This window comes from Nicrophorus vespilloides, unplaced genomic scaffold (assembly GCF_001412225.1).
Source record: "Nicrophorus vespilloides isolate i.1.1-1 unplaced genomic scaffold, Nicve_v1.0, whole genome shotgun sequence".
NCBI classification, from domain to species: Eukaryota; Metazoa; Arthropoda; class Insecta; order Coleoptera; family Silphidae; genus Nicrophorus; species Nicrophorus vespilloides.
In genome coordinates, this window is record NW_017099677.1 from 4,953 (window position 1) to 18,668 (window position 13,716).

A 13,716-nucleotide genomic window follows, 5' to 3' on the forward strand; every position below is an offset into this window, starting at 1 on the left:
AATTTGCTAGATCACAAATTAATTTCAATTTTAAATTGTAATTTTTTGTAATGTATATTTAAAAAAAATGTTGACGTCAATTTTATATAAATCTTTGTGGTTATAATTGACGTTTCATCTGTCATTCAAATTAATCCAATTGGATTTGTTTGATATTCAAAGCGTATGGATATTCCTAACAATTTCAATTGTTGACATATGTCGATTTTATATAAATCTTTGTGGTTATAATTGTACGTTGACGTTTCATCTGTCATTCTAATTAATCCAATTGGATTTGTTTGATATCCAAAGCGTATGGATATTATTAACAATTTCAATTGTTGATATATGTCAATTTTATATAAATCTTTGTGGTTATAAGTGTACTTTGACGTTTCATCTGTCATTCAAATTAATCCAATTGGATTTGTTTGATATCCAAAGGATAGCGTATGGATATTACAAACAATTTCAATTGTTGACGTATGTCAATTTTATATAAATCTTTGTGGTTATAATTGTACTTTGACGTTTCATCTGTCATTCAAATTAATCCAATTCGATTTGTTTGATATCCAAAGCGTATGGATATTACTAACAATTGCAATTGTTGACATATGTCAATTTTTTATAAATCTTTCTCGTTTTCTACTTTGACATTTCATTTGTCATTCAAATTAATCCATTAGATGCTTGATGCATCTAATTGCAGTTTAACAATACATACAGATTACGCTTTAGATCATGCAACTGTTAAGCTACAGTTTACTATAATGATGTAATGGATCTGGATTATAATTGTTACGTAATTTCGTGTGGATTAGATGAACCAACAGAATCAATTTATGGTGGAAAGAAAACGTGGTATGACAGGTCAAGTAACAAATCGTTTTTATCAGCGCTAAGTGCAATTACGTTAAACACGCGTTGGAGGCGGCGATAACGTGCGGCGCGGCGCGCATTAAGATACATTTTTTATGAGGCCAAAACCGAATGATTACTGTCCGAATTCGGTGGTAGCAGTTCTTTCATGTGTTTTTATTTGTGGTTATTACTTTTGACAGACGTCAGGGTGTACCTGCATTCATTACGTTTATTGTTTATTGGAGTCATTTATCAGTTTGCGAGACATTCGATTAGTGGGAATAAATTTGAATGTATTTGCATTAAGGAGAATGGCTGAATCATAAATTTATTAATGTTTTTCGATTCAGATCTGAAGAACTTCTGAGTTAGAATCCCAGAATTCGTTTATCGATTGTTACACAATTTCAAGTGGTCTTTCATTCGCCCGATCTTTCCGTTTTGTAACGATCAACGAGTGTAAACACAGGAGGGCGCGCCCTCTCCACTTCTTCAGTTTCTTCCGTGTTTTTTAGCACGGTTTCGTAGCTTGGTTTGGTTTGTTTCGGGTAGTAGCAGCAGTCGTAATTAGGGCCGAAATGTCGACGGGGGTTTTGCAGTAAAGCCCTTTTCATTGTAATCCGGGTGTTTATCAATAACAAATGAGAGGCGCGTTTTGCTTCCTAAATAAACAAAGGGGGGTGTGGGGGAGCCGCTTTCACAAAGAGGCCAGCCACTTCGGGAGCCACCCTCCATCTCCAGAAGAAAGAAAAACCCTTCGTCTCTCTCTCTCACTCTCTGTGTATGCATACATTGTTATGTGAATCGATGCGCTTTTCAATCGCGAGAAAGCAAACACATTTCCTAATTCGATAAGATTGACGTTTCGTCATCCACTTGTCAAATTGACTGCCAACTTGAAAGATAATATTATTACCAAACAAAACCATTTCCCTTCTACCGAAACTTCATACTCAACCTTAGTTACAACACATAGTTACAAATATCATTTAAGTTGGTACACATTGACACCTCTTTTAAGTACAAATACAAAAAATAAATAGAAGTAACTAAATCAAAATCTTAATGTAAATAGAATAATTGGTAGGATAGATTTACAAAACTTAATTTAGATGAAATTTACAAATTGGATTTAATAATTAAGTGTCATTTTTTCAGAATTAATTCAATAAATTTGTTGTAAATAGGTTTTAGCAATATATAAAATTCTATCATTTTCCATTAATCTTAGTTGTTTGCTTTTATATAATTGCTGACAATCAATTTGAGAATGTTTATAGAAAATTGCGTAAATAGCTATAATAAAATTGAAGAAATGACAGTTGATTGACACATGTTGTTGTTATGAAACGTCAAACTGTTCCAACTTCAAGGTAGAATTCGCTTTTGTTTTCTGATGAGATGCAATTATTGCATAAATGATGATCGTTGCCAATTAAGAAATCAGAATTGCGCGCTCCGTACCATAATTAGTTTATTTTGTCTGTTTTACGTTGTGTTCTGGTTCTGGTTCATATATATATTTTTTTATTTGGTGGTTTGTGTGAAACGCAGAGTTGTGGCAGCATTGGTGGCAAACTAGATAAAGCGATAGGATATATAATGGTGGTGTTATGCAAAGCGAACGGGAACCGGAGAATCCGGTAGTTAACTATATAGCCCGGAATGGAGTGTTGGAGTCGATGTTAGTTGGTGGTGCTGCTGCTGCTGCCGATGGTGCTGGTTCGCATGGGCCCATTTATCACACTAACACACTAATTACAGAGTGCCGAGCACGAAACTGGACAGCTCTATATAGATATAGACCTATCTATCTCTTGTGCCCGTTCCTTCTCCAATGTGATATCCATGCACAGAACTACCGGCTACAAAATATCCGCGATAACATCTACATTTAATACATCACATCGGCCGAGAGAAGAACAGAAACAGAAGAAGAACAACAACGAATCGGTTTCTTCAGCATTGTATTCAAATCCGTTACCAACGTTACAATAACAGAAAATCAAACAAGTGAAGCGAAGATTGCAAAAGTAATTCTTCAGTAATTTGACATATAGATTGGAACCATACGTTCTACAACTGATAAGATCAAGATGTCAATGAAAAATTTTGATTGACAGGAAGTGATTTAGATGTCCGTCGTTTGAATGACAAGTAATTTTAAGCGATTTTAAAGTGAAACTACTCGATGCATTTTAAAAAGTAATTATACAATCAACCAAATTTTATTTGACATTTCCAAGGTTACAATAATTTTTAGGTTAAAACAAAGGTAACTTTATTTAAACAAAACAGATGGCGTTATATAAGTTTGTAAATATCAGATTGTAATTCATCTGTCTTTATTATTTCTTTTGTGCTGTTTTTTGTATGTATGTAGACGCTAATTGCGTTTCGTAATTGAATTAAACCGAAAACAAAAGTCGTCGATGTAATGACAGGAAATCGCAGGAAACGGTGAAAAGAAGTTTCGGATTAACGATAATTTAATGAAGTCGTGGAAATTATTACATGTGTTTGTTCAAAAACTCGTCTTTAATTTGCTTCTCTCTTTTTTTTTCGGAACTTTAAACATGTGTAGTAGATCCATTGCGGCGATAGCGAAGCAAAATTCGTCGCATTCATTCACGTCCGCCAATAGTGGTAATTAAATAACGATTTTCGACGCAAATTTTCATTGATTCGACGAACGAACAATACTGATCTAATGTAGATATTTTCTATATTTGCTTCGTAAACTTTCCCAAAAAAAAAAGCAATCATTTTCTTTGCTGTACACTTTAGTTTTCTTACAACAAAATCAAATTTATTCGTTATATTTGCATACATTTTTCAACAAAATCAAAAATTATCATTATATTCTTAATTATTTATTTAATTACCAACTATTAATGATTAACAAACAAAAATCTCTAAGTTATAATTAAAATTGTTTTAAATATATTACCAACTTTTTTTAAACTAATCACTAAATAATAACATTTCACTAAACAATTACAAAATGTTAAAGTAATTATTTATAATTAACATCGTGTCATCATTATCATCATCTTTGTCTGCATTTATTTATAGCGATTTGTTTCGATTTCAAAATTAGATTACAGTAATAGCTTTTCTAATTTATCATGTGGTTTCCAGAAACAATTACTCTAACGATATTACTTTTAATTGACTCGGAAACACGTTTACACGTCCATTAAAAATTGAAAACGATTTTCAATGATTTCTGTTAATTTAAGAAAAAAAGTAATAAATCATAACTGTTTTTCTTTTTCAATATACAAAATTTTAAAATAATTTATTTAATTACTAGTTTAATCCACAATTCAATAGATTTGTTCTTAGTTTCTTATAGTATTGTGTAATAATTTAGTATTTTTTTGTTATACAACATTTTTGCGTTGGTAATTTTTTTTTTGATTAATGTCATCAAAATTTTTAAATAATTTGTTTAATTTACTAGTTTAATCCACAATTCAATAGATTTGTTCTTAGTTTCTTATATAGTATTGTGTAATAATTTAGTATTTTTTTGTTATACAACATTTTTGCGTTGGTAATTTTTTTTTTATTAATGTCATCAAAATTTTTAAATAATTTGTTTAATTTACTAGTTTAATCCACAATTCAATAGATTTGTTCTTAGTTTCTTATTATATTGTGTAATAATTTAGTATTTTCTTGTTATACAATATTTTTGCGTTGGTAATTTTTTTTTGATTAATGTCATCAAAATTTTTATATAATTTTTTTTATTTTATTAGTTTAATCCACAATTCAACAGATTTGTTCTTAGTTTCTTATAGTATTGTGTAATAATTTAGTAATTTTTAGTTATACAACATTTTCGCGTTGGTAATAATATTATTTTTTTTAATTAATGTGGTATTATTTTTTGTAACAATTATTGGACTTTTCCATTAATTACGAAATGATTCGTTCAATTAATTGAAATGATATTCAGTAATTATTCTTAATTGATGAACTTTCCATATTTTCTAAGTGTTGTGCATTTAATTGGTTTCTTATAAGTTTTGAATCGTTTAGTAACATTTATTTTTATACGGATGATTTAATGTGGATCGGCAACTTGAATTGCATTATTTCAATCCATTGTTTCTTTTGACGTTTATTTAAGTGATTGGTTTGAAGATCTGGTAAGTTTTCATTATTATCGTATTTACTTGTATAATTCTCTTGGTATGATTAAATTGGAGCTTCAATTATGGCGGAATTGATAATGTTGATAATACAAAGTACATTTAAGTATACGGATTTTTGTAGATCTTTGATCGTCCTCTGGTTTGGTGACTTTTGTTTTCATTAAGTTTTTGCATGTGTGTTTTCGTGATCCGCAGCCGGAGGCTGTGTGCTAGCGAGGCAAATTGCATCAAGGCAAGAGATGTGATTGCTCGTAGGGGGGTTGTTGGCTCAGCATTGTGCGCCGCTTTTGTGCAACCCCATAATATGCGATTACTGTTATTAGGTTAGGTTTAGGTACGCTTTCCCATGCTCGAGCACACACGCTGAAGAGAAGTTAGTTTTCGTTTCACCCTTTCGAATGGGTCGCCCAAAAAGCGAACCCCAACCCACCCCCCTCTCCCTTTCATATCCTAAGCGACTCCTAATGTAGTCAGGGAATTTCACTTGATGCCAACTCCGAAAATTTAGGGGATTTTAATTGCACGCCTTCGCCTAGTTCTGGTGGCAACCGAAGAGATTTATGGACCGGGCACCCTCTCAATTACCGATACCGCCTCGAATACCCATCTATCACTTATTATAAGAAAAAAAAAACAAAACAAAAAGAAATTGTACCATGGTGGTACCAATGGGAAGATAATGCACGAAGATGATGATGATGAAGAGCTTCGACCGCATCTCCGCCCTTCGGGTTACCAACGTTTAACAATTACAAACACTTAGACCAGTGGCGTAACTACCGGACATCAACACTGTTAAAACAACTGCAAATCAAACTGACATCAAAACAAAATAAGTTTCCAATTACACACACTTTCTAATTAAAAAAAAAACTAAAATCTAAAAGTATTGAAAATTGATGAACTTTCTGGTGACTTTTTATTATGCAGTAATTTTTCCGTTTATTAAGATTTATTTAAATATGTTTCGAATTACGTTCACTTTCTAATTAAAAAAAAAATACCTAAAATCTAAAAGTATTGAAAATTGATGTTTTTATCATGAAGTAATTTTTCCGTTTAGTAACATTTACTTAAATATGTTTCGAATTACGTTCACTTTCTAATTAAAAAATAATTCCTAAAATCGGATAACCCAAAGTATTGAAGATTCGAAAATCTGTGAGTGCTCAATTTCGTTTAATACTTGCAATATCGTTGCTGGGCACGTTTTCGTTGGGGTTTTCCATCATTCCGTAGAGTTTGCGAAAAACATATGTTTGGTATTAGCAGAAACTTCTTATTATCTGTTTTATTGTTTGCACGAGGTTAATCTCCTCCGGTACGTGAGAAACGGGAACTTGCCAATATTATTGTTGGATGAACGATTAAGGACGGTCGGACAATTGGCGATGTTTAGCCCTTAACGATAATCCGCTCGCAAGATTAGCCACCGTCATCCGACGGCCCTTTGTGTTCGTGTTTGTCCTTTAAGGCTTCATCCCTAAACGCTTTTCTTTTTTCCGTCCATCCAAATATTAGCGCCTAATCATGATTTACAATAGACGCAGTAAAAACTGTAGGAATGCTAACTAAATACGCACTAAACAGTTTTGTTCATTCATTAAATGGTTATGAATCGTTTGCACTTTCATTTTACGTGCTTTTCGTCACGATTTTTTTTTAAATATCATCGAGAAGGCGAAAACAATTCAGTTTTGCTTAAAAGAAGATTTAAATAAATTTATTATTATAAATCAGTTAATTGTAATCAAAATATTTTAATTACATGAAAATTTTCAAAATATTTAATGCAATTATCACAAAAAAAAATACTGAATAATTCAGAAATTATTATTTTAAGTTCAATTATTTCCTCGTAAATCATGTTACAATCATTACAAGTTAATGCACATCATACCGTTAAATTATGCTCTTTTTTTATATACATATACTGCTGACCTCATTAACTCAATGATATTTCATATGAATCTTATTCAAGTAACATTTTTCTTGTTATAAAAAAAAATTATAACATTATTTTTGAATTAATCTTTTAATATATTAAGTCAAATTATATTATTAACGTAAGTTTTTTTTCTTTAATGTTTATATTATCATTATTATTGTTAATTCAATACAGTTATAACTCATCAATTTATTTTTTTTTATTAAATTCATATTTTGTAATAAGTTTCAAAGTAATCATTGATTTTTCCTTCTTCATCTATTTAATATCATATTAAGTCTACTGATTTTAATATTTAATATCTTTAGAATTTCTTTAAAAGAAAAGTTTTTCTTTTATTTTTCCCCTCTTATATTTTTTTACTGTAATTAAATTGTAAATTCCATTTTGGTAGAAAATTATTTAATTTGTCTTAAGTTTTTTTTTAATGTTTTAATGAAAGGCAGATTCCGTTTAGGAAATGGTTTAATAAGAAGAAAAAATTCTTAAATTTATAATTTAGTGAAACGTTCATGTTATTAACGAATTTATTAAAATAATAAGTTGAAAATATATTTTTTTTGATATAAAATGTTACAGTTTTAAATGAATGCGATTAAGTTTAAAATGTATTAATTTTTTAAGTAATAATTAAATATGTTCATTTCTAATTATATTGTGAAAATTGTGTTGTTATTCACAAGCATTTTCTTTGATTGTCAATTAAGAATTTAAACGTTTTCTTGAAATGAAATTTAATTGAATTAAGTGTAAATGTTTTGGTTTTTCCAATTCATTTATGATTATTGATTTATTGAATCTTTTCTCAAAGGTTTATTCTTGAAAATAATAATTGTTTTTTATAATTTTTATGTTTTTTTTTATTGTTAACTAATAATAAAATAGAATATTAATAATAATAATATATATAAAAATGGTTTTAACATAAGTTTTGTGTTTTCAGGTGATTTTAACGAGTGTTAGAGCACGTCGATGTAAGTAAAGCGATCGTCATCGTCGTCATCATCATCGTCTTCGTCGTCGAGGTTGAGGTTGAGGTGGTGATTACGTTGGTAAATATAAGGGGAATCTGACCTGTTTTTAGCGGCGGCCGCTCGATCCCTCTGTCTGCGGTTCTTGAACCAGTTGCCGACCTGGGTGGGCGTGAGTCCCGTGGCCTGGGCGAGTTCGCGCTTCTTCGTCGGATTCGGATACGGGTCCTGCAGATACCATTCCCTCAGCAGACTCCTGGTGCGCTCCTTGAAGCAGTGCGTCTTCTGTTCCCCATCCCAAATAGTGCGGGGCAACGGGAACTTTTTGCGAACGCGATACTTGTCGACGGGGCCGAGAGCGCGTCCCCTCAGCTTCTCCGCTTCCTGATAGTGCGCTTCCAGCCACATCGCCTGCAGCTTTCCGTGCGAACTCTTCGTGAACTTGTGCGTCTCGAGGATGGTGTAAAGGTCACGAAAATTGCCGCTGTGGAAGCTGACTATAGCGCGCGCCCTCAGAACAGCTTCGCTCTTGTTCAACTCTCCGATGTTCGGATGGGCGACGGGCAACGACCACAAGAATCTCGCCAACCTCTCGATGTCGCCGCTCTCTTCAAGGGTTTCGCACACCGCTGCGACTTGGGAGACGGTGAAGTTCAACGTCGGTAATGCGAACATCGGGTTAGGTAATAGAGGCGTCGGCGCCACCGGCATCGGGACGCTGACCGCTCCCGGAGACGAGGACGACGTGTCCGAATGGCCCCCGGAACTTCCGGAACACAATCCGGGGGTCATCCCCAAGGCCATTTGCGTCGCCAGCTTTCTTTTCGCGACACCAAAATCAATTTAAACAACAACTTGAAGAACAACAACAACAACAATAACACTTCGAACAACAACAATAAACACAACTCGTTTACGACCGAACTCGCTATCATATACTAATATACAAGTATATCATGTAATATTAGCTTTTTGCTCGTGCTTGGTTTTTTTCTTTTCTTGTTAGCTCTTTGTATGATCCTCCTCCAGGTGTTTTGGCGGCAGCGTACACCGTCTGGAGCGCGGATTGACACTGGCCCGGAGACCGCTCGTATTCCTGTGCGTGAGCAGTCCGGAGGCGGGACTCCCTCCACCGATTGGTCGTCGTCACGGTAACTGTCAGATGTTGTGACCAATGGGAGCAGAGTATCGCAGAGCCGGGGGGGCGAGGCCACTGTCATCGAGCCATACACCTAACTAGAGGTGAGTGTTAAAGTGGGCTCTATGTCACCTTGGTGGAAATGTAATTTATATTGGTAGCGGTGACGCTTTATATCTGTATATCTATATATCCGTATATATATATATAACACGCACACACACGTACATACATACACATGCACACTTACACCCCATAGGCAAAAGCTACATGATTATTGATTTCTCCCACTGTATACATCTATATGGACGTATAAACACACACAGACACAAACACACCCTGCCTACATACTTCGAACGTGCACGCTACGCCTAGATAGAGACGCGGCTTGTTACGTAACGCATATCAATCGAAAGACGACCGAATTTTTATCCCGAATTCTTCAAACCATCATCCGACGTTTCAATGCATAAGTGAATGATTACATAAAATCAAATTGATTCTAAACGAAACGAAAGAATCTTTTACATCTACTTCTACAACATAATACAAAACTATAATAAAGCAATAACAATGAAACATATCTAAATCTGTTAAAAACAATAGGTTATTTGTTTTTAACAACACACATTAAATGTTAAATTGAATCATACATTTTTTTTTTACATTTTATTCATTGAATATTACTGAATAAATGAAAACATTTACAATTTCAACTAAATATATAAAATACACAGAAATTTAAAAAAAATTCTTCTTTCTAATGATAAAAACTCATGAATTAGAATGATGAAAAATAAGGATCAGTAATTATTATTTTTCAAATATTAAAAGAAAAATCAGTAATTTTAACGTTATGAGTAATTAATGAAATACTTCAATACAAAAAAATGTATTAGTTTACATATTTTTTTTTAAATTATTAAATTAAATTAAATTACGTATACATTTTGTACTGTTATCACTTTAGATTTTATATTAATTTAACCTCCTTATTTGATTAGACTATTTTACTTTGAAAATTTTTATAATTTCACTTTATTTCTTTGTTTTATCATAATAAACTTTTTAGATTAAATTATATCATAAAAAACTATTATTTTAATGTGCAAGTGAATAATAACATGCATTTGTTTGTGTTGTCTTAATTTTATTTATATCAATTCAATTTCATTAAAAAAAATTTAAGAAAATATAAAATGAGTAATTTTTCAAAAATATGTTTGTTAGAATTACACATATTTTATAAAATCTTAAGTTATTTTGAATAAAGTTTCAAACTTTTTAATGAAAAAAATAAAATAATTGTTAAGTAAAATAAAGTATGAAAAAAAAATAAAATAATTATAATATCACAGAAAAATATAGAAAAATGTAAGTATATAACCAAAGTTTGAACTAAAAATATCATGATTAACAGAAATATGACGTAAGTAACAGATGATTGCACAAAACACGAAAAATAAAATAATTGTTAAAATGATCTTTTTGTTAAGTAAAGGAAAGTATGAAAAAAAAATTAAATAATTATAATATCACAGAAAAATATAGAAAAATGTAAGTATATAACCATAAAGTTTGAACTAAAAGTATCATGATTAACAGAAATATAACGTAAGTAACAGATGATTGCACAAAGCACGAATTATGATTCTTTTTTTTAAATATATATTTTATTCCATTCGAATTTTTTCACCCTATCGAAACAATCGATTTAATCCCGTGTGTAATGCTGCGCGTTTTACATCTGTTACATGTGTAATTGTAACAAAACATACACTATCAAATCCTATTAAAGGACAGCGCAGACTGCGTTGCTCGCATGTCACGCAACGTAATCTAGAAAGCCAAATATACAGAGAATTAGAAAGAGATCGAGCAAAAATGATATAACGAATGTGTGAGCGAGAAGGCTATGAAAGAGAAGAAGGGGGAGTGTCGAAAAAGTGAAAACTAAACATAACAAAAAAGAACAAACTAAAATAAATCCGACTGAATTTGGGGACTGAATGTAAATGGGGTGGAAAAAAGTGTCGTATTTGCTTAGATGGAAAGCAAATTGAATTGCATTAAAACTTTTTAAAGATTTTCCGTTTATAGAATTAAAATTGAGAATATTATTATTGTTTTTAATTTGACATTTTACTTGTCATATCGATGATTTACATAATGATCCAAGTATGTTGTCAAAATAATAAACAAAATGTCATTTATGTTTGACGTTTGTAACGTAAATTGAATAGTAAAACAATATAAGAAATCTACACAAATTTATATAATTTAGTGAAGTTAATCGAGATGTAATGAAATCAGTAAGTGTTTAATTGTTTTTAATTTGACATTTTACTTGTCATATCTATGATTTACATAATGATCCAAGTATGTTGTGAAAATAATAAACAAAATGTCATTTATGTTTGACGTTTGTAACGTAAATCGAATAGTGAAACAATATATGAAATTTATACAAATTTATATAATTTAGTGAAGTTAATCGAGATGTAATGAAATCAGTAAGTGTTCAATATATTATTTATAGAATTATTGGAGAAAAATGTGAGAAATACATACTAATAAGNNNNATTCATTGGTTCTATGGTTATTTATCATTACGTGCGGCTCTGTAAATATTTGTTTAACAGAGCTGTTTGCTCCAAAAAGCTGAATTTTTGTAAATTATTATACTAATTTTAGAAATAGTATTCAAAATGTCAGTTATGTTTGACGTTTGTAACGTAAATTGAATAGTGAAACAATGTAAGAAATTTATACAAATTTATATAATTTAGTGAAGTTAATCGAAATGTAATGAAATCAGTAAGTGTTCAATATATTATTTATAGAATTATTGGAGAAAAATGTGAGAAATACATACTAATAAGTGATGTAAAAGATTTGAGGTCGGCAATCCGCGACTCCGGAGCCGCATACAGCTCTTTAAATGAGTAATTGCGGCTCTTTAAGTTATTAACTAATTCATTGGTTCTATGGTTATTTATCATTACGTGCGGCTCTGTAAATATTTGTTTAACAGAGCTCTTTGCTCCAAAAAGCAGATTTTTTGTAAATTATTATACTAATTTTAGAAATAGTATTCAGATTTAATCTCTACGTCTATAAAATGAATAAATTATGTTGTTTTTAGTTAAGTTAGTTAAGTTTAGTTGTTGTTTCCAGCATGAAAATGACTAAAAATATTGTTTCGTTTCGTTTTAGAATCATATGTATTTCACATGGTAACTTTGAAGGTATGTTTGAAAACGAATGTATTAAACGATTATGTTTGTTACGAAGATATCGTTGATGTTGTGTGAAGATTCTTTGGATGCTTTGTGCGGTTCTGGTGTATTCAGTTTTTGTTGTCCCACCGGACATGGGAATTAGTCGGAAGATAGACTCAAACAGGCTATTTAATGGTGTCAACGTATAATGCTGCTATTCGGTCATCAATGGCGATGTTGTCCATTCGCACAATTGTGCGTAAATCCTACCGGACTTCCCTAATGATGAGACCCCCTCCCCACCATCAACAACAACAATCGACAATGGAACGTGCGTATAATCCTCCCGGTTTCTCCAACCTTTCCAAAACCTTTCTCTCTTCTTCGTCCCAAAACAAAATTGGAAGATTTTCTGCAAAACAGTTTCGGTTGTGAAATAGTAAAAAAAAAGATTCAGAGGGTGCAGAATCCAGAAGAAGGGTTTCAATGAGAGTTGAAATAAAAGGAGAATTAATTGAATCGGAATTGGGTGGGGTTGGGACGAACGGTGGGGTTGGTTTAGGAGTCAGAGAGAGAGACTAAGGGACAAAGAATGCAAATGAAACATGAAAATACATATAAAACGGTTTTAAATGGGTGATTTGCACGGTAGGCTGGGCACGCGGCGGGGGTGTTTACCGGGGGTTCTTTCATAGAGAAAGTGTGACGATGCGGAAGATGATCATCATTATCCTCATCATCATCATCATCATCGTGTGTGTACGTAGCAGAAAAATAGAAAAAGGGGTCGTCGTTTGAGTAAGGGATGTCTACTGTCCTCGATTGACCGTAGTGCATTCATTCAAACTTTCTCGATCGACTTTTGCGGTTTGAGGAATGAAGAAGAGATGAGACGAGAAAAAAGAGTAATTTCATCTGGGTCTCTCGTCTAGGTGAAGTGAAAAGAAAATATAAGAGGGAATTGGATGACGAGGAACATCCGTTTGCCTGAAGGAGGAGCGACACCTCTGGCGCCAGACTTCTGGAGGGAAGAATCTCCCGTCTACGCAAACAAACACCAATATTTAACAATAATAACAACAACCCCACGTCAAATACGAAACACTACTCTCCTTCGTGTTTTCCTCTCTCGTTTCATCTGCCCTCTCCCACTTAAATACTATTTTTAAATATCCTTTAAATACACCTATTAACCTTTCAGGAACCACAGGCGTACGTTCAAATATTTACTCTGATTCGCATCGCTGAAAAAAAAGTAAAATGTTTTTCAGTTTAAAATATGTAACTTTTCGTTCAGTCCTTCGAACATCTGTATTATGTACATATTTCGTGTTCATTTACTTTTTTTTTGTTTTAGTTTAGTTGCATTTTTATTGCTGAAAACCCATTTTTCAGTATAAAATGTTCAAAATTTATATTTTGTAAA

The 13,716-nt window shown here is 32.0% G+C and overlaps 1 protein-coding gene across 1 annotated transcript; it reads right to left on the reverse strand.

The window, feature by feature from the left end:
* Window positions 1-7,909: 7,909 nt before the first annotated feature.
* LOC108565124 (homeobox protein SIX6-like) lies at window positions 7,910-8,997 on the reverse strand. The gene has a single exon (XM_017924413.1). It carries the CDS (start codon window positions 8,733-8,735, stop codon window positions 7,920-7,922), a length of 816 nt encoding a protein of 271 aa, XP_017779902.1. The 5' UTR covers window positions 8,736-8,997; the 3' UTR covers window positions 7,910-7,919.
* Between the last annotated feature and the right edge of the window lie 4,719 nt (window positions 8,998-13,716).

What these genes read in the sequence shown, in the direction of transcription:
- LOC108565124 (XM_017924413.1), bottom strand. Translation starts at nt 8,735, where the DNA reads ATGGCCTTGGGGATGACCCCCGGATTGTGTTCCGGAAGTTCCGGGGGC.